This window comes from Astatotilapia calliptera, chromosome 4, assembly GCF_964374335.1.
Source record: "Astatotilapia calliptera chromosome 4, fAstCal68.1, whole genome shotgun sequence".
NCBI lineage: Eukaryota > Metazoa > Chordata > Actinopteri > Cichliformes > Cichlidae > Astatotilapia > Astatotilapia calliptera.
In genome coordinates this window covers 26083861-26103564 of record NC_137425.1, presented here as the reverse complement: position 1 = coordinate 26103564, position 19704 = coordinate 26083861, and the positions used below count along the sequence as shown (strand labels likewise).

General features: G+C 42.4%; 1 protein-coding gene across 3 annotated transcripts in view; it reads right to left on the bottom strand.

Annotated features, from left to right (window-relative positions):
* Positions 1 to 1804: 1804 nt before the first annotated feature.
* mei1 (meiotic double-stranded break formation protein 1) overlaps positions 1805 to 19704 on the bottom strand; it is a 63110-nt gene continuing 45210 nt past the window's right edge. For 2 of the 3 annotated variants that reach the window (XM_080300432.1, XM_080300433.1), the window contains 8 exons: positions 15744 to 15931; positions 15332 to 15416; positions 13856 to 14040; positions 10430 to 10511; positions 9943 to 10049; positions 8852 to 8983; positions 2558 to 2673; positions 1805 to 2086 (listed from right to left, as the gene is read on the bottom strand). In XM_080300432.1, coding sequence (XP_080156558.1) covers positions 2041 to 2086; positions 2558 to 2673; positions 8852 to 8983; positions 9943 to 10049; positions 10430 to 10511; positions 13856 to 14040; positions 15332 to 15416; positions 15744 to 15931 — 941 coding nt within the window. In that variant the 3' untranslated portion in view covers positions 1805 to 2040. Of the gene's footprint in view, positions 2087 to 2557; positions 2674 to 8851; positions 8984 to 9942; positions 10050 to 10429; positions 10512 to 13855; positions 14041 to 15331; positions 15417 to 15743; positions 15932 to 18985; positions 19097 to 19704 lie in introns of all 3 variants that reach the window. The other variant, XM_026165682.2, reaches the window with a different exon arrangement.

Here is a 19704-nt window from a genome sequence, read left to right as displayed (position 1 = left end):
AATAAACGATATTGTGCAGCACGCAAGATAGACAGCGCACAGTGTGCTTTGAGGCAGCAGCCAAGAAAGCTTTAGTCCGCGTCTGTGAATACCCATGTGTGCATACCTGTGTGGATCAGCATGCTTGCATTCCAAAGGTTTCTCCATGTAATGATCTGCTAGGGAGTGTGGGGGGGCCACAGCCCCGTCCTCCAGGGTGTGAAGCGGGTATGGAGGAGATCAAAACTCCAGACATCCAGAGGCCCCCAGAACACAAGAGACCATGGAAGACCAACAGAGGGGCAGCCGCGCCACTGTTCCAGTAAGAGCTGAGGAGAGTCCCAGATGAGAGCTCGCCCAGCAGCCGCGGAGCAGAAGTCAGGGGGAGTTGCAGTGACGCGCCCGTGAGCTCCGCCGGCCCCCAGCTGTGCCTGAGTGACCGAGCCCCAGGCCGAGAGGCCGGGGGCACCCCACCTCCAAAGGGGCCCGAGCGAGCCCCAGGTCCCAGGCCCCGACAAGCGGCCGCCAAGGAGTGAGCCGGTGTGCACCCGGACACCCACCCCCAGACACAAAGAACCACCAACACACCGACACCTGAGGGAGTCCGCCACCGGCAGGGGAAGTGGTGGTGGGTGGAGATAGGCCTCCAAACCTTGGAGGGCCTGAGGTGTCCCCAGAGAGGTGGCGTCTGATACCCAACCTGACATATAGACACAGACATACAGGCACACACAGACACAAACATCCATTCCCACCCTCATGCTCTCATATGCACTCACTCCACACTCAACCAACGTGGAGACAGACATAAAGAGACGCTGTACACACAATCACACTCCCCAAGCGTACTCTACAAACCGGGTCTAGGTACCCTTGCCCCTGGAGGGGGGAATTGCACCCAGACCCAGGTGGTGTTACCCTTTTCCCTGCGGTGGGGAGAGGCAGACCACCCCGACTCCGCAGCAGCAGGGAGGCCCCACACCCCAGACCGCAGTCGGACGGCCAACTCCTCCTACTAGCCCTCCCGCTCCAGCAGGCCGCAGAGAATGGGGGTGGGAGAAGACTCCAAACCTCCCTCCACCCGCTCATTGTAGTGTTGATGCATGTGTGTTCTAAGGTGCAATTAAAACCCAGGAGGGCATGGAGCTACCTGCCAAGGAGCAGCAGGTAAGCGCATAGTCCCTCCTGCTAGCCCTCAATGACTAAGTGTATTTAAAATTGAGAGGTGGGCAACGACGTCAGGGGTGAGGTATACACCCTGATGGTAAATTGGACTCCGTGATTGTGCCCACCCCCAAGATCCTATATGTATGTGTAATGAGAGTGTGAATAATGTGAATGTCTAAGTTGTGGGATAAAATTGAGGCAGAGGCAGCCAGAAGGGGACGGGGGGACGGGGGGGTAGCCTCACACATTCATATCCGATGAACGCATCAGAGAGCGACATGGGGTTCAATATGTTGCCCAAGGACACTTAGGAATGCAGACTAGAGACTAGAGCACCCTCTGATAGAACCATCAACCTTTCCATTATTAGATGACCAGCTCTACCAGGCTTCTGTGTTCACAGTCAGAGCTCTGTGCCTGAGATGACCATATTAGGCATATCCTGAGTACTTTTTTAACCGTGAGCACCTGGTTCAAAGGGGTTAATGTATATATGCTTAATATATTTTAAACTTTGGGCATGCTTTATAACAACAATAACTACTATTGTAACATTGCATATATGATGGAAATATGTTAAAGTACAAAAATCATTTTCTTAAGAGGAAAGGTTGATTAGCTTGTCAGTGCTACCACATCAGACAAAAAAGCAGCAACGTTGACCTGTAACAAAAACAAGTGATTTATTGATGCACTTATAATTCAAGATGTTTGTTTTCTTTAACACTGCTGCAAATATGAACTAGCTTCTATGAACAAATGCATGCAGTCAGTCAGATTGCTAGAACGCTGTGAAACTACAGGTTGTATTGTTTTAGGAGCACAACAGAAACAGTCAAACAAACGGATGCAACAAATGAGCAAGGTGAAGAACTTTCAAAATCGATGTCCTGTCTAAAGCACAAAGTCAGACAGGCAGAGGGGCACGTCTCCAACATGTCTGAAGATAAGCGTCAAGGAGCAATGAGCAAAGTGAGAGGGGGCAGTGGGCGTGAAGATGAAAGATAGAACATTTAAATTAAGAAACAAATTGAAACTGCTACCAGCTTTACTGAGCCTGAATGCACTGTGTTTTTAATGAACTACTATTTCCACGTATATGTTGTGTATTTGTTTATTATTAATATTAGCAGAAAAATGTAAGTAGAGTAGAGGGAGTCAGCCAGCATGACAGATGACATGCTGACTATGAATGTACAGTAGAGCGTGTGTTGTTCAACACAGGCATCTATTAAACTGCCAGTGAAAAATCAATGAAGATGCTGATGTTAAAGTACGAGTTTCCTAATGTGCTTTACTGTGTGGGTTACTGCTTTCTGCAGCACTTCCTGCTTACAGAGGCATGTTCAGAGGCTGTTTGTGTTAGCAAAGTTCAACGGTGTGCATGTGTTTCACTTCACGTGAAGGATACAGGACATCGTGGGACTGACTGTGTCTGCAGCTCTCATCGGGCTCTCCGAGTTCCTCTATCATGTTCTTCACTTTCTGCTTGTGTTCCTCTCTGGGTAGAAGGTCTCTGCTCTGGATCTGAATGAACAAAAGAGGAAAAACAAAAAGCTTCCTAGGGTTAGAAGGACCTAACACAAGAACCTTAAGATCTTGAATTTTGAAATCCATGAATCCATCCATTAATTTCTATCATTTAACACTGAGTCATTCCCAAGCCAGCTGAGACCCAGGATTCTTTCCAGCGAGTCCCAGGCCTCCTCCTGGTAGGACATGTTTCGCAATATCTTGCCTCAGAGGTGTTCAGGAGCCATCCTAGTCAGATATCCAACCCACATCAACTAGCTCCTTTTGATGCGGAAGAGCAGGAGTTCTACTCCGAGTCCCACTTGAATTACCAAGCTCCTCACCCTATTTTTAAGGGACAGCTCAGCCAACCTTCAAGGGAAAATCATTGGTTATGGATAGATATTCTGTCCATAAAAACTATGAATGGAGAAGTCCAGGACCAAATGGAAATGAGTCCCACTTATTGCCAGAAATATGAACCAAGCTATCTCTGCAGGTGTACAGGGACCGAATGCCCTGTAACAACAGGCCAAACACCCCATGCTCCCAAAGCACTCCCCACAGGATACCCCAAGGGATGCACAGAAAACCCGAAAACTTCTGAAAACAACATAATATAGATTTTACAGGCATTCCATTATAATTATTTCCTTTTTAAAATTATTATTAGTGGATTCCACTAAAATTGCTTTGGATGAAAGTTTTTAGAATTTTTGCCTCACAGGGATTACTTGCACATAAACAGGAACTCATTATTTGAAACTTTGCCCATGTTACACCTCCAGCATTGTAAAAATATATAAATATGTATGACAGATGATAATGAAAAGCATATTAAGTTTGAAAATCTGTATTTCAGCTGTCATAAGCATATGCACAAGCAGAAAATGTGCATAAAGCAGCAAACAGGACTTCAGTGAAGATGCAGATGTGTACTGTAGGCAACAGGGAACAGTGAAAGTTTGCCACAAACAGCAACAAGAACAGAAATCTGGGAGAAAAATATTCACAATCAACAGAAAACTTTCCAAACATTCAAAGTTTGCAGAGTTTTCCCTGCAGTTATGAGCAACCCCAACACAGAAACAGACTCACGCTGCAAGATTTACTATTCGTCGTTGTTCATGCGGATACAGCCAGAACCTGGCCTGAGCTATAACTGATCAGCTCTCTGCTGAAGCCAAGGTTCAGAGACTTCTCTAAAGATCATTTCAAAGTATGTAAGGGAACCCCGACACGTATGTGAGTGGGGTTTTTTAAAGTCAAAGTCAAATCAGTTTTATTTGGCAGCAGCTGCTGCCAGTGGTGTGTTCAGGATGAGATGGAAGGCAGCTTAAAACAAGGGCTGAAAACTGATAAAAGCAACAGGTGAGGCAGAGGTGGAGCTAATAGGATCAATACAATTGGGAGCATTAAAAAAGGAAAGGAGGAAACAAATAAATTCACTGGGGAATGGAAAAAGCTAACAAGTAAATACTATGCCTGTATGTATTCTTGCTCACTCCTAACACTCTTCAAACATGTCCACAACCAAGGTAAAGTTCAGATTTCTTAATGACCACTTTAAATTAAACTTGAAACCCAACTTGGGATGGAAATGAACCGATTCCCACCCAACCCAAGGGTTTTTGTAATTTTGTGCTAACAACTACTTAATGTATTCTATCAGGCGATTGTTTCCATTAACTGTTTTTACAAAAAGGAAAACAACCTCAAAGAGTTTGGTGCACTATGAAGCACAACCTGAATGATGCAGCACCTTTGCAAGAACTAAAGCATTTGTGTGCTTCAAAGACTTGCACTGAAACATTTAAGACCTATGCAAACCGAAAATAGGACAACTTTATTCTGTGCATAAGTTTTGAGAAACTCCTCATTTCTCTTTTATTTTGGTACAAAAATGGGAAATGGATGCAGTGATTCATTGAAACACGTGAAAACATTTATGTAAATACAGTATATAAGGTAAAAACAGAGTCTGTACGAGTCTAATGAGCTTGAAAGTCAATATTTGGTACGACCTTCATTCTATAACACAGTCTGATCTCTCTTAGGCAGCTTTCTTGTCATTTCTTTAAGTAGTCTTCATTAATAGGCTTCTTGAAGGATATTCAAAGCTCTTCTTTGGATGTTTCTGCCTTTTTGTTTTGTTCTCTGCTTAATAATGCTGAGGTCCAGACTCTGGGGAGGCCAATCCATGACTGATAGAGTTCCACTGTGTGTTCTTCTATCCAGGTTTGCTTTTATTGCATTAGCAGTGTGTTTGTGATCTTTGTTATGATGCAAAATTAAGCCGTTGGCAGTCAGATGGCATTGCAAGGTGGATCAAAATTTAATGGTGTTTTTTCTGCGTTTATAATTCCATCAATTTTGACAAGATCTCCAACACCACTGGCCAAAATACTACCCCAAACCATGACAGAGCCTCCACTGTACTTAACAGGTGGTTGTAGACACTCACTTTATAGGATTGATGCTCAGTCCAATTTCTTCAGCCTTTTCTTTCTGTTTCTCTTCATTAAGAATGGCTGACAGCCACCCTTCCACTGAGACTATGTCTGATAAGGCTTCAGTGAACTGCAGATGAATCAACTGAAGGTACAGATGCATCTTTGCAGTCCTGTGCCAGGGTCTTTGCTGGATTTTATTCCTCTTGTTTCTTAAAAACACGACTTTCAGACACTGCTCATCTGCTGTAAATTGTTTTTTAAATCTGAAACTTGTTCTTTTGTCCTCCACTTTCACAACTTTTTCAAGGACTTACTGCAAACATTGTGGAGATAAGTTTTCAGCTAATGCCTCTTCGGGAATCATCATGAAAAAAATACTATTTTATTCCTGTCAAACTGTCTTATCTTTGGCATTTTTCATAGATTCAACTAAACAAGTGGAACAAGTTATCTGTTTTTGCAACAGGCTGCTACTAACAAATGGCCTAAAGATACAATTTAAATAGATTCTTTGCAAAGTTGTCTTTTATGTGCAGACACAACACTGGTTCATCCCTTGAGTTTGGTGCTTGAATGATTCATAGATCAGAGTGTTAGGATATAAAAAAACCCAATTAAAACAGTTCTCTGAAAATGGTCAAGTACAAGGACTGGACTGAAAGTGAGTGAAAAAGTAACCAATGTCCAAAGAAAAACTCGAAAGACCTTCAGAAAGCCTGGAGACTATTGCTCTAGAGCACTTTGAAACATTAGAGAAAGCGAAATACAAAGAAATCAGGTGGCTCAAGATTTCGGTGCACTCCTTTATTTTGAAGACCTATTCATTAGAAATCTGTATTTAGGACTACTTGGGAACCAGGTAGACTGAAAAATGTTGACTGGAAACAACAAACCAGGGAATGGAAGCTTGCAAACAGAAAAGGTGATATCTGCTGACTGTATGTGCATGAAGGCACACCGGTGCTCGTTATGTCAGCTTTCATGGGGAGGAAACAAGAAGCAAAACCAGTGATCTGAGAATAGATCATTTATAAATATGCACTTCCTTGTGAACTGAAACTTCACTTTAGTCCAAAAGCTAGATGAACAAAACCTCTGAAAACTGTGAAGCTCATCTGTGAAAATGTATGTGAGAGAAGAGCAGCAGAGATGCCAGGGGACAAAAATCACACTGTTTGTGAGACCGTTAAGAGAAATGCGTCACATTGAACCCTGCCTACCCTAACCTGTGTCACTGACTTAAAAAAACACACATATAGATATACAGACACACTCACACACAACCACACACTCATACACACCTACACAAGCCACAGACGCATGTATTCACACACTTCACGATTGCCTGGAACACAGTGCACTGGGAGCTGCAGTGTATGCCATCATTCTGTCACTCCTCCGACTCTGAGCCACTTTCAGAACACCAAAAGCATTTCTGGTCCTGCACACGATGCCATATTAGAGCTATGCAATCTGATGTGGCCCCTAATCTTGAGGCGAACCCAACTGAGATTTATGCATTTGCAGCAAAGCTAACTAGGGTAACAGGAATATTCACCTCACGCGGACCGCACCCCCCCTCCCCCCCACCCGTGCAGAGAATACACCATCTTGAGACCAGTTCAGACATAATAAGAGTGATTTGGCAAATGATACTAACGATACAAAGAGCTTGTGCCAGTGATCACAGTTGAGGAGAGAGAAAGCACAGCTGTTTCCATCAACTTCTTTTTTAAACTCAGTTCACCTCTGTGATCTGTGGGGAAAATAAACTGAGTAATTTCAGCTATTCCGCTAACATCTGTTTGGCTGGCAAAAAAAATTATGCTGCAATCTGCAACACAACAATATGATGGGTATTGCAAATAAACCACAAATATTTCTGTGCCTGTCAAATTAACATAACTCCACCAGCTCGCTCTTTTTTAAATGTCACATGTCTGTCTGATCCGGTCCAAATTTAGTCCATCTTTCCTGGAATAAACAGAGTACAGCCATGAAACCCAGTGTTTTAAAACACTCTTGCTATACGGCCCAACAGCTTTGATATTTGGTTAAAATGTAACAGGCTGTCACAAACACTTGAAATCATCCACGTTTTCAATCACGTTCTACACTGGATTAAGCGTCTATTTCATTTATGAATATCTAAGGTTTGATTCTGTCACACTGTTTGTGCTGCATGGCGACCTTCTTCCTGCAAGCCTGTGGCCAAAGAAAGCATGACTCAAAGCAAGAAGGATCTCCGTTAAAAGCTGCTGGTCGTCTGAGGAGATTGTGAAGGTGTTGATATGAGTGTAAATGGTTGTTTCTCTATGTGTCAGAGGCCATGCACTGGTCCAGTACCCACTGAGATGCTCCTGACCCTATCTGTGATAGAAAAAGGGAACTGAAGAGATGTCCTTTTACTTCTCAAGCTGATTAAGACATTTTTATCTAAAGGTCTTTTCAGCAACTTGAAAAGATGACTTTTAACCTCTCACTTTTCAGACAGATCTACCAATCATCCAAGTCAACCAGTCATTTTTTCAATAAGTCTTTTGCCATGTTGGGAAGTTTGATTGGTCTGCTGTGCTCTGGGATGGAGAGGAGAGGCCCAGACTGACACGAACTGCAATCATATTGTTAGCTCACAGTTCAGTAATCAGTTTTACACACACAACAGTTACTTAAAAATATAAACCTAAGTTTTAATTAGCCACTGAAGATGCATTTATGCTTTATAGCATTTATGGTTGGGTTTGGCTGTGAAAAGACGAGTGGAGCAGGATGCTCAGCGTTTGTCTTTGCAGCAGGAGACTCTGCAAAGTCATCTTTAAAATAACGACCAGGAGGGAAAAAAAGAAATGTCTACTTAGAGGCAAACTGATTTTATTGTAATTTAATGCTTCGCAGTGATAAGATTTAATACTTGGAGATAAAGAGATGGCAAGTTAATTCTTTAGAGTTTGGCTTTCAGGAGGTAGTGAGACAGTAATCATTTGAAATCGCACCCTGGCTTGTCAGCTCAAACTGCACTTAAACATTTACACACTGACAGCCTAAATGTTTGCTTAGGTGGTTACCCGGGTTGCAAACTTCATAACAACATAAACTACACATCGGGAGAAAAATTCAGCAACACACGCTTGCTTACCACAGAACGACTGAGTGATGAAAAGCGTGCAAAGGCAAAATCAACATCACAATGCGTGATGAATATTATAATTATTTGAATAATTCAGTAGGCTTGTTTGTTACTTTTCTTCAATCTTTTTCCTGCTGGGAGTCGTGATTAGTCGCTTTTGCATTTCTAATGAAAAACTGATTTTCACCTTGACTTGAGGTGGAATGTATTGTGATTCATGCTCGTGTGGGGCGGGCTCGACTTATTATTTGCCATTTGCTGCTTTTATGTATTGTACATGTTCTAATCTAAGTCAAACACAAACATTGGTCATGATCCAGATTTATACTCGATTACTTTTTGAGATGTTGAAATACGTGAAATAACTGTTTCAACTGCACAAACCTACCTGGTCTTCCACAAACACATTTCCCCTCAGTACAGTCTGCTTGTTTTGATTTTCACAACATATAAATACAAACTGATTCCAGCTAAAACTGAACTTTGTATGATTCCTTTTCTAATTAATTCATTTGAGGAATGGACAGATCCACAGGTAACTGAAGGCCTGTTGTTGTGTGATTATCTCCTATTTTATCTGTGTGAGCATACGTGTGTGTGTGCAAAGGTTTACCTGTGTCAGCAGCAGCCTCAGGGCCTGTTCTGCTTCCTTGCTGAGCTCCTTCACCCCCCTCCTCTCCACTCCCTCCATCACCTGGAGCAGGTCAGGCTCCCGCAGCACTGGTGTCCCGCTGTCCTGCAGCAGCTGCGGAGAACACAAGCACAGATGCAGAAACACATGTACACGTACGCATGCACGATCCTGCACAGATGTACATTACTGTGCAGTAAAAAAAACAAACGCTGCTCTAAAACCATTAACTTGATTATCATATTAAACCTCGGGGACATCAGTGTCAACAAGTGCACTGGAGAGGCAGCAAAAAGACAACCTCCAATAGGTGGTGGTGGCCACAGGCTGCTCCTGTCTTTGTCCCTCCTGACTGATTTTTATTTTGTTCCGCTTTTGTTAAAATTAAGAGTCTTTCATAAATAATGGCATGAATATTTTTTTTAATTATCATTCAAACACACCAAATAAGTATTTGCATTAACTTTGCATTGAAAATAAGTTCTCCTCAGTACACATGACTGATTGGTTGGCTCATAGTTTGGGACTTTTTCGGTTGCTTCTACCTTTCCATGTAATCCAATGATGTCTGGAAAAATGTGAGCAACACTGTTTCTTTTCCTTCTTAACAACCACTGTATGTTTAGGTTTGTGGACAGTGAATTTCAGACCAAGTGAAAAACAAGCTAAATATTTAAAGTGTTTAAACTCGTGTCACAGTGCTGCCTAACTCCATTAAATCTGCTTCCATTTTGTTTATTTGTGTTGGAAGGACAAAGTCACACGCTGTCCCAGATTTTTCACAAAATGCTTTAAGTCAGACATTTTTAATGCAGCGGGAGGCTCACAGGGCTCCAGCTGACCAGTAGTTCCAAGTAATCCCACAGTTCCAACCCCGAGCTGAATGAATAATATATAAAGTGAGCTTACAGACATGGTAATGACTTTTCTTTTATTTTGATTCGCTGTATTGTGTCAGGATGGACTGCACTGTATTCACTTAGATGTGATCTAAATGCTTCTTTGAATACTTCTGCTATCAAATATTTATTACTTGGATTTGTATTTGTGTGTGTGTTTGTAAAGCATCTTACAAGTATGATGAATCTGAGAATGGCAGGGTGCAGAAGGCAGCTCTGTCCTGAGCTGAGCAGGCTGTGGAGGAGGAATCGACTCCATGGCTGACACACCACATGCTTGGCTGCTCCACACACACACACACACACACACACACACACACACACACACACACACACACACACACACACACACGCCTTACTTAGATCCACTCAAGACAAACCTGTTGTTGCTGCACAGATATTGTCCGAATAAACAATGGCATGTAACCTTCACATATGCTATTTCAAGTTTAAGTTACAAAGTAAAAAAACAACAACTCAAGACTTGCTGTAAATTCACTTACAGTTGCTTTCCACAGCTGTACATGTCATACTCATAAAACACTGCTGTTTCTCAAATCTCCTTCAAATATATACATTTGCAGTTTTTCATTTCTTTCTCTGTGGACGTGTGCACATTATCCTCACTCACTCCCTCTTTCCCCATCTCTCTGTTTGATACCTGTAGCGGGACTCTTTCTCTGAAGGAAGCCCAGCAGGGAGCTCAGACAGTTGACTGAGGCTCGCAACAGCAACTCGTGCTTCTGAGGAGAAAGAGACACATTGAGGTAAAACATGAGATTTGCAGAAGAAAAAAAAAGAAAAAGAAAAAATATCTCTCAGCTTTAAAATGTCAAATCGCTGCAAGCCAAGGAAAGAGCAGAATGTGAAACGTGTGCCTGTGTGCTCTCGCTCGGCAGAAATGGGCGCGATGGCAGCAACAGATGAATTGGGGGAAGAAACACAGATATCTGCTCTCCAACAGACGGAGATGCAGTCAGTAAAAGAAGGGGGGTAAGAAGGGAACACTAGAGAGAGTGACTGAGTGATGTTTTAATAATGCATGTCTCTCCCGCAGTGTCAGGGCTTACACTGAGCACTATGTAGTGTCCAAAAATACTGAAGTAGGCCACGGAGATATATAGATGACAGTGGAAAGTTGGACTATAATCCATAAGCAGCGAGGAGCAGAAAGCTGAAGAAAGGAGTCAAGAGGATGAGCTGGAGTGAGCGCGAGGGAGCTGAAGTGTGCAGAGGTACGAGAACGCTTAGATGAGAGGAGGGCAAATGAGGACAGGAAGATAAAAGGAGAGGTTAAAATGAGAGCTAAGAACAAGCAAGGAGAAAGGGAGAGCAGCGCAGAGTCGAAAAAAGTATGTGTGGGAGAGGGACTCTGGAGCTGCAGTGAGTCTTGCTGCTGCTGAATCGGAGCATCGAGAGGAAAGACAGCAAAAGGAGAGGAGGAGAGTGGGGAACTCATATCAGCTGCTGAACAGCAGACTACAGAGCACTGAACCATAGAACTGAAACTCAGTTCAGCACTACAGCTTCTTACAGAGAGAGGAAATGCTGCTAGTGTGGAACCAGAGGCTGGTATACTGCAGCACAGAAGAAGAAAAAACAAGTGCGGGCCTGACACAGAAACCACCCAACAGTTCCACATATACAATACAACAGAATAAAATTACTTTATTGTCCACATTAGTGGAAAAATTGTCTTTGGATCATCAAGTCAATCGATTCAAATCAAGCACACATTCATACATATAAACATGTGAACATTCAATTCCATTCAAAATACATCACATCATCTTATTCAGTATATTAATTGCTTTATGGCACAAATGATCCCTTATATACCTTTTTAATAGCTAGAGGCCTCCTATAACTCTCATCCTACAAGAAAAGCCTATAGAAAATATTCTTCATGATTTCTTTGACAAAGAAATCATCTGCTACTCTTTTGGGTTAGTCATACTTTAGACCGTTTGTTTCACCACCAACATGTAATAACAATGTAGAGACGGACGTGACTGCACTGGATCCGTGTGCAGTGCCGCAGTGCTAACTGTTAAATCAATCGGCATCTCATTTCCCCACACAACTGCGCTTGTGAAAGGCAGGTTCACTGTCATTATGTAAAGATTTTAAAGATTACCTTTGTGTTACTTCTGCTGTGGGATAAAGGGCAAGGGGAAGTGTCAAAGGAGCGATGGGGGGGAGGGGGTTTCATAACATGAGCATTTAAGTTGTCATTCATATATTCTTTATTGTATCCGGCGATAGATCGACACCGTTAACGCATTTGTGAAACCATGTGCGTGCACACTGGTGTTTTTATTCCATTTGCTGCATATGTGCATGCGATTTATAGAAGGCGTGCAGCTTTCTCCAGTTTTTCATTATGTACCTCTTGCTCACAAAGCCACCATTAAAGACACAGTTTTACAATTAAATGTCCTAGACCAGCTAGCTTAGTAACAATTGAGACAGCACACTGGGTACTGCAGCGCTCGAGCTTTCATTATAACACAGGGATTTACTGAACTAGCTTGTTATATTAATTCATACCCTCCATAAGCAAGAACTGGGAAATGCAACGCTGCAGTGAAAGTCTTTCTCTCTCGCACACACACACACACACACACACACACACACACACACACACACACACACACACACACACACACACACACACACACACACACACACACACAAAACATAATTACTACTTTTTCAACCATTACTTCAAATTTACCCTAAATGGAAACCTACCCTGAAATGTATGACTTACATCATCAAGAATTATCCAGACTCCAGAAGCGAGGCAGATTTACACCCACACAACATGAGTAATATAGTAATCTTTTACCACTGCAGATTTTACATGTGCTTCATCACACGTCCCCTGCACTATATGGGGCTTTTGTCATTTTCTCTAACTTGTGCCTTCTTGTCTCCTCTGCCTTCTTTCCCGTGACCTGAAAATCAATCTCGGTGTGCCATCATGAAGGATGTCTCAACACCTAAAATGAATCAGCAGGAGAAAGGAATGAGGAGAGAAGAAGCTTTGCTGGAGAAGTTATGATCCAGGATATGACATGTGTATCCTATGTGGAAGTTTGTTTATGCTCGATGCAGGGAGGTGTGACAGGCAGCTGGAACACGGAGGAGGAGGATTCCACAGATAAGTACACCTTCATGCTAAACTACGGGGAAAAAAGTCTGACATCTGCACGTTACTGACACACTGAGCTGGTCTGTGCACGAAGGAAAGATGGAGGAAATGATGTGCAAGGAGGTTTAGTAAGGAAAGGAAACAAGGATGTACAAGGCAAGCAATAAGAAGGGGGCCGGTGTTGGTCTCTTGTTATCACTGATTACAACAGATGATAACAGCCTTTAGAGCGTGCCAGCAGGTAGGGGAGGGTAACGGCCTAAAGGCAATATGCATGAGCCTGATAATAGCCATTCAGCAGGCTGATAACAGGCAAACTGGATATACAGACAGACAGAGGACAGCTTATAACAGGCAGATATTATTCAATCCCTGCAATCAAGCAAGATGGCATACGACATGTTTTCCCAGTTGATTTAAAATGCAGAATATAATCCATGGAGTCAAACCCAGGAGAAAGCCACAACTCCAAACCGCTGAACCACAAGGGAGCGTGATACAGAAGACATAGGTAATATATCTAACTATATAGTGAAAGTTTTAAAGTAGTAGAAAGCTGTTAATTCTGGAAACTGATTGGATTACTTCCATCAAGAAGGCTATGTGATTGGCTTGGTTTGGTCTGTTTGTTTGTCTCTTTGTTAGCAGGTTTGCTCAAAAAGTTGTGACACATTTGCAGGCAAATTTTACCACACCACCTCTAGGCTAAAGGGATTAAAATGATTTACACTCTGGATCCAGATCCAGGAATTTTGGGAGGAATTCTTTAACAATGGCAAAATTAAACGTTTGGCCAAAAACCTGTGAATCACTGTCGTAATGTTCTCAAGAAAATGTTACAAACTGAACCGGATCCAGATAGCTTTTTGTACCCATACACTCAAATCACCATATCAATACAAACCTACTCATATTCAAACATGCTAATACCTGCAGAAGGAGTCCACTGAGAGCAATTGAGAGGCACTGCGCCCCTCTGGAGCCAAGTGGGTACAAAGCACCATCTTCAACCCCAAGAGGTCTGAGCCCAACCAAGCCAGGACCAGAAGTCAGACACACAACTTCCGATGCCAGGTCAGTATCAAGCAGAGCCTGCAGCAGCCTCAGGTAGCTGACTGGGAAGAGGGAGATAGAGGAAAATTGTAAATGTCTGAAAAAGCAGAGCAAATAAAGAGAATGATGGAATGTCTAAGCAAAGGAGGGTGAAAGAAAGAGAGAAGGGAAATAAATGTGGAAGGCAAGGCCACAGAAGAAAGAGGTCCACAGCACAACAGAAAGCAGCGAGTGTGTGAGTAAAAACTGAAAAAGATGGTAACAATCATGGAGCAGAGGGTGCAAGAGTACAGCTGAAAGGAACTGAGAACAATTTTTTTATAAGAGACGTGAGAGAAAGAGAGGGCAAGAAGTTAAAGATGTCAGTGCCAAGTACATAGAGAGAGAGTGCAAGGCAGAACGAAGTGAAGGAAACTGAAGGAAGTTCAGCGAGACCCAAGTAGTGATGGAGAAAAAGCGAACAACAGGGGTAAAAAGACTCCTAAAACACAGTGGAATCCAAACTTAGTGCTGCCAGCCATCTGAATCCCACTTAATGCCATGTACACTGAGATTAGAGCCCTGTGAGGGAGAGAAGACTCAATTAGTGGCAGAAGAAAAGAGGGAGGAGAGACAGGCCAAAGAGATAGAGAGAAACGGGAAGAGTTGGAAATATACGGGCAGGCTGGGAAGAAGCATAGGGGAGATAAAAATTGAGAGAAAGACAGAGAAAGGACGCTGAGTGACTAGAAAGAGAGAGAGAGAGGCAGGCAGAGGGAGGGAGCCAATACATCACAGCAACTCTGACAGGCCACTTATCCAGCTGACAGACAGAGATGCAGGAGCAGCAGGGATGATCTGTCTCCCAGTGCAGCAGTGGGATTGGGGCCACTTAATATAATGAAAGTGTGTGAAATGCATGGTTTGGTTAGCTCCACTGAGGATAACACATTGACTTTACGTATGTACATGTAAACCAAGCAAAGGTGGACCCCATTAGTACCCTCTGGTTTGCACAGTATATGGACAGATGTTACATTAATCAGGGATGCCTAATGCTACTCATATGAACACAGGTATCTTGGTCTTATGGACCTCCCGATGTTTTCATAATTGCGTTGGACAGGGAAACCGAGTAGCACAAAATTCTGGAACAGATGACTCAAGACACAAATCTGGAAGAATAAAAGCAAATTGAGGAAAATAGAAAAACACCAGCCAACCACAAATGCAGAATTTTCAGCCAAGTTTCTTTTGTATTCTTGGGTCACACACTGTTGCTATAATTTCAGCACTAATGAACTGTTTTGCCGCCGGCTGTCTGCATGGGATGAAGACTTATAAAAACAATCAGTAAAATTTGGTGTCTCTTACTCAGCAGGAGACTGTCTGTGTTTCTCTTCTGAGTAAGGAGTCGCTGCACAGCTGTGTCCAGACTCCAAGTGATGCTCTTACGGACCTTAAATAATAGAAAATGAGAGAGAGAGGGTAGAAAATAAGAGAGAGAGGGGAGGAATCAGGAATATAACAAGATTAGGACTGAAATCTTTGTGAGTTAAAATGCATTATTATCCCTGCAGTGCCGGCTGAAAGCAAAGAAGAAAGCGTGTTATTTTGTACCACGGCCTCACTGAGATATGCATCAAGCAAATCCAATTTCTGTTTTGCATTCTGCCCCTATATCTCAATCTATACCCTACTTTACATTATGCTGTGTCTTGCCCTTGACTGTATGAAGTTGTATCGTGAAGTTGTGATAAGAGCAGAGCTGAGCTGTTGTGTGTACCTGAGTGGAGTGAACACGCTGCAAGGTAATGAGGGAGGACAGGAGTAGATGGCAGCAGCACAGCAGGGCCAAAGGAGGACAGGCTGATGGAGAGAGGGATGTGGCAGAGGAAGAGGAGGAGGAGGAAGAGGAGAAGACTGTCTGCAGCTGGTCCATCAGCCCGCTGTTAGAGAGCAGCATGGAGACAGCTGGGAAAGAAAAGGAACAGTGTCATCACACTTTAATGGGATGTGTGCTTCTGTTTCACTGCGCTGTGCGTGGGTTTTGATAGCAGCTGGTCCTTATGACTGCAGAGTGACGTGCTGCAGCAACAGACCCACAACAATGCAAACACCTGTGAGGTCTTTGTAACATTACTAAGTGAAAAATAGGTTAAACTATACTGTTCTCTATTCATAAACACTGATATTGCTGTTTTACCATATACATGTGGGCAGGCTGAATAATTTAAACAATGTGATAATAGAACGATATGACACAAGGGCAACAAGATGCAAACAAAGCATCACCTCCAAGTGCTAAAAAAATCCCCCCAAATGAAACAATCTTAAAGTAATCATATGTTCTTTTCGCTTTGAAACAGAGTAATGTGTTCCTTCTCCTTTGCACCATCACTGAAATAGTGTCTAGCCTGAGGCTGAAACAGGTAGCTGTAAACTGATCACTAGTGATAATGAAGGCTGAATACATAGAGAGGCTGCAGGAGAAGCTGCAAAGTAGAGCGCCACAATTAATCGAACTTTAATCCCAATTTTGTCTTCCCATAATTAAATGAGCATGATCGAGCGATACTGAAAAAGCGCACTTCGCCAATAGAATGCAAAGCAAAATTAAGCGCTCCCTAAATCACGTGCCTGCATGTGCCAGTTTCCTGGAATAACACTACACCAAAAGATACACATGAATATGCAACAAAACTCAAATGTCTGGCAGAGCAGAGAGTGAAGGGCTTGTCTCTAGAATCTCTAGATCAGGTGTGGGGGAACTCCAGGCCTCAAGGGCCGGTGTCCTGCAGGTTTTAGATGTGTACTTGATCCAACACAACTGATTTAAATGGCTAAATTACCTCCTCAACATGTCTTGAAGTTCTTTAGAACTAATCATGTGATTCAGGTGTTGACCCAGGGGGATGTCTAAAACCTGCAGGACAGAACTTATTCAACTGAACTGTCCGAAAAAATACTACAGACTCAAATCGTTTGATTTTTATTTGTAAAACACCAAATCACAACAACAGTGACCTTAAAGCACTTTATATTGTAAGGTAAGAACTCTAGAATAAGAAAGAGAAAACCCAGCAATCAGAAACCCCTTATGAGCAAGCACTTGGCGATAGTGGGAAGGAAAATCTCCCTTTTAACAGGAAGAAACCTCCAACAGAACCAGATAAAGGGAAGGGCAGTCATCTACTGCAAAAAAACTGCAGTATATTGAGGCATGAAACCCAAGAAAGCTACATCGTGGTTGCTAACGTAAGTCATCCAACATGAATTCAGGCATCCATAAAAGTGCAGCTGCGCATGCATCCAGCTCACAAAGACGCACTGAAATCACAAATGCAATCGCACTCCACGTGCAGTAAAGACAGTGAATTACGAACACTTCAGGAAAATGGTCAACACACCGGACAAAAGATATGTCACCCCCTCGCACAATTATTCCAAAGTGGCAACACCTGTGCTGTATGCAAACCTTGGAGGGAAAATAAAGCCGTCGAGTACTTTGCTAGGGGTTTTATTGACAACCTTTTTATTTTGCTTCTAGAGATGCACTTAGACCAGGTGAACAAACACCTTATTTGTCTGCAAAGATGAATTTACGGATTAATTAACAGGAACAGAACACAAAATAAAGGTGCCCTCTTGCTCTGCAGGGCATTTTCTTTTTAAATCTATTTTACTTTTTTCAAAGAGGTGCACTGTATTTAGGTGAATGAGGACAAATTTTATTTTGATGCAAAGATCTGTACATAATGGAAACGTAATATCAGCGTTCTGTTTACGTGAAAGTGCAATAAAAACACATTTATCACTAAAATCAATGAATAATCGGACAAATAATGTGGATCTCCGTACTGATGAAAATAATTGTTGTCCATAATCACGGAGCCTTACTGCAAATTAATACCACTGACATTATTAGCTTTGCTTCCCAATGGTAACCCTTCTGTCTGACCTCCAAGTTAACCAGAGAAGTTGGTGTACTGGTTAGCACTGTTGACTCACAGAAGGCATATTTCTGGGTCAAACCACAGTTGGAGTCTTTCTGTGTTCCTGCGTGGGTTCTCTCCAGCCACTCCGGTTTCCTCCCACAGTCCACACATACAGTATGCATGCTAAGTTAATTTGCGATCCTAAATTGGCCATAGATGTGAGGTGGATAAAGTGCTTTAATTGTAAAAAATAGAGCAATGTTTGAGTAAAATGAGACTTATAGAATAAACACTTTGAGCACTCAGCATGACTAGAAAAGAATACCCTGTAACTGATCAAATAAATGTCTGTGATAAGCGCAGTGTAACAGGTCTGAAGGCATACTTTTGTCTGTTGTGAAAAATATTCAAGTATTAATTTCTCAAGCTCTTTAGTACCTGATACTTTTGTGTTCTGGCTCATTGACTGATTGAGCGACTTTGGTTTTAAAGAGAGATTTCTAAAAATAAAAGCTTTAGTGAAACTCTCTTGGAAAAACCCCCTTATGTTATCATACATCTTCCAGCTGCACCTAATTACTGATTTTGTTCGTCTATATATGGATTTATGTGAGATTTCTTACCTTAGAAACCTACATGTTGCCATGGCGGTAAGTGCTATTTGTGTTTGGACCTGTGTGTTACAGGTATTTAGCTGTAGCAAGGCGACGACACGAGTCTGCCAGTCATTGCTTTTGTGCAAATGTGCGACAAGCTCACAGACTTGACACCGTAACAAAAGACAAGAGCCAAAGACAATGTCCACGACCGAGCCAAAGCCTGTGTACCATTTGTAGTGCAGGTGTGAGCTTTTACGGTTATTATTTGCTTTGTGCCTCAGTACAACGTGCATCAAGGTCAGCCTCTCGCTTCTCTCAAACAGGAGAGTGGGGAGCGAAATGAAAAGACAGCAAGAGTCGAGAGAAACCTTCTGAGACAGAGGGTGAAGAGGCTGCGTGTGTGAAAGGTGTGACGTTAAGAGAAGGAGTGAATAAAAGGCACAGAGACCATGCAGAGTGTAACTAAAAGTGGCAGTAAGAACGTGTCTAACCTCTGTCAGTGCAGTGTGCAGGGGACAGGCTCAGGCAGCAGTACAGGTAGCTGATGGCAGGCAGCAGGCTCTCTGTTTTTATAGGCTTCAACCTCCCTGCTATGTTACTCACTGACTCACACACACACACACACACACACACACACACACACACACACACACACACACACACACACACACACACACACACACATAAACACACGGGCATTATTTCTGGGAAATATACCTTTACTGCACAGCTGACCCTAAATGTAATGTAAAATATAGTCGAGTATCCAACAATTTTCTCACTCTTTCATCTATGATTTTATCTGCGGTGCTCTCAAGGATTTTATACAGGGGCATTCAAATGTGATGTAGCAGATCAAATGTAACATTGTGGGCTTTGTCATTTATTGCATGTCGTGGTGCGTCAATAACAGTGAAAATGCCTGATCAAAACATTCATGATGCCAAAAACATTGCAATATATAGGGGTTTAGTATAGCAATATATCATTATTAAAGAACAACAAGACAAGATCCAAGAGTAACAGTTATCTTAAAGATCATGATAGGATATTTTTTAAATAAAAAAAGAAAGTGTGCTTGCAATACTCTAAAGAAACCATAGGGTTACTAGCACCCTTATTTGAGAAACGCTGCAAAAGACAGTGGGCTGAAATATACAACTTACAACTGAGGATGAGGCTCCAAATATGCAGTATAAAGAAAAAAGTG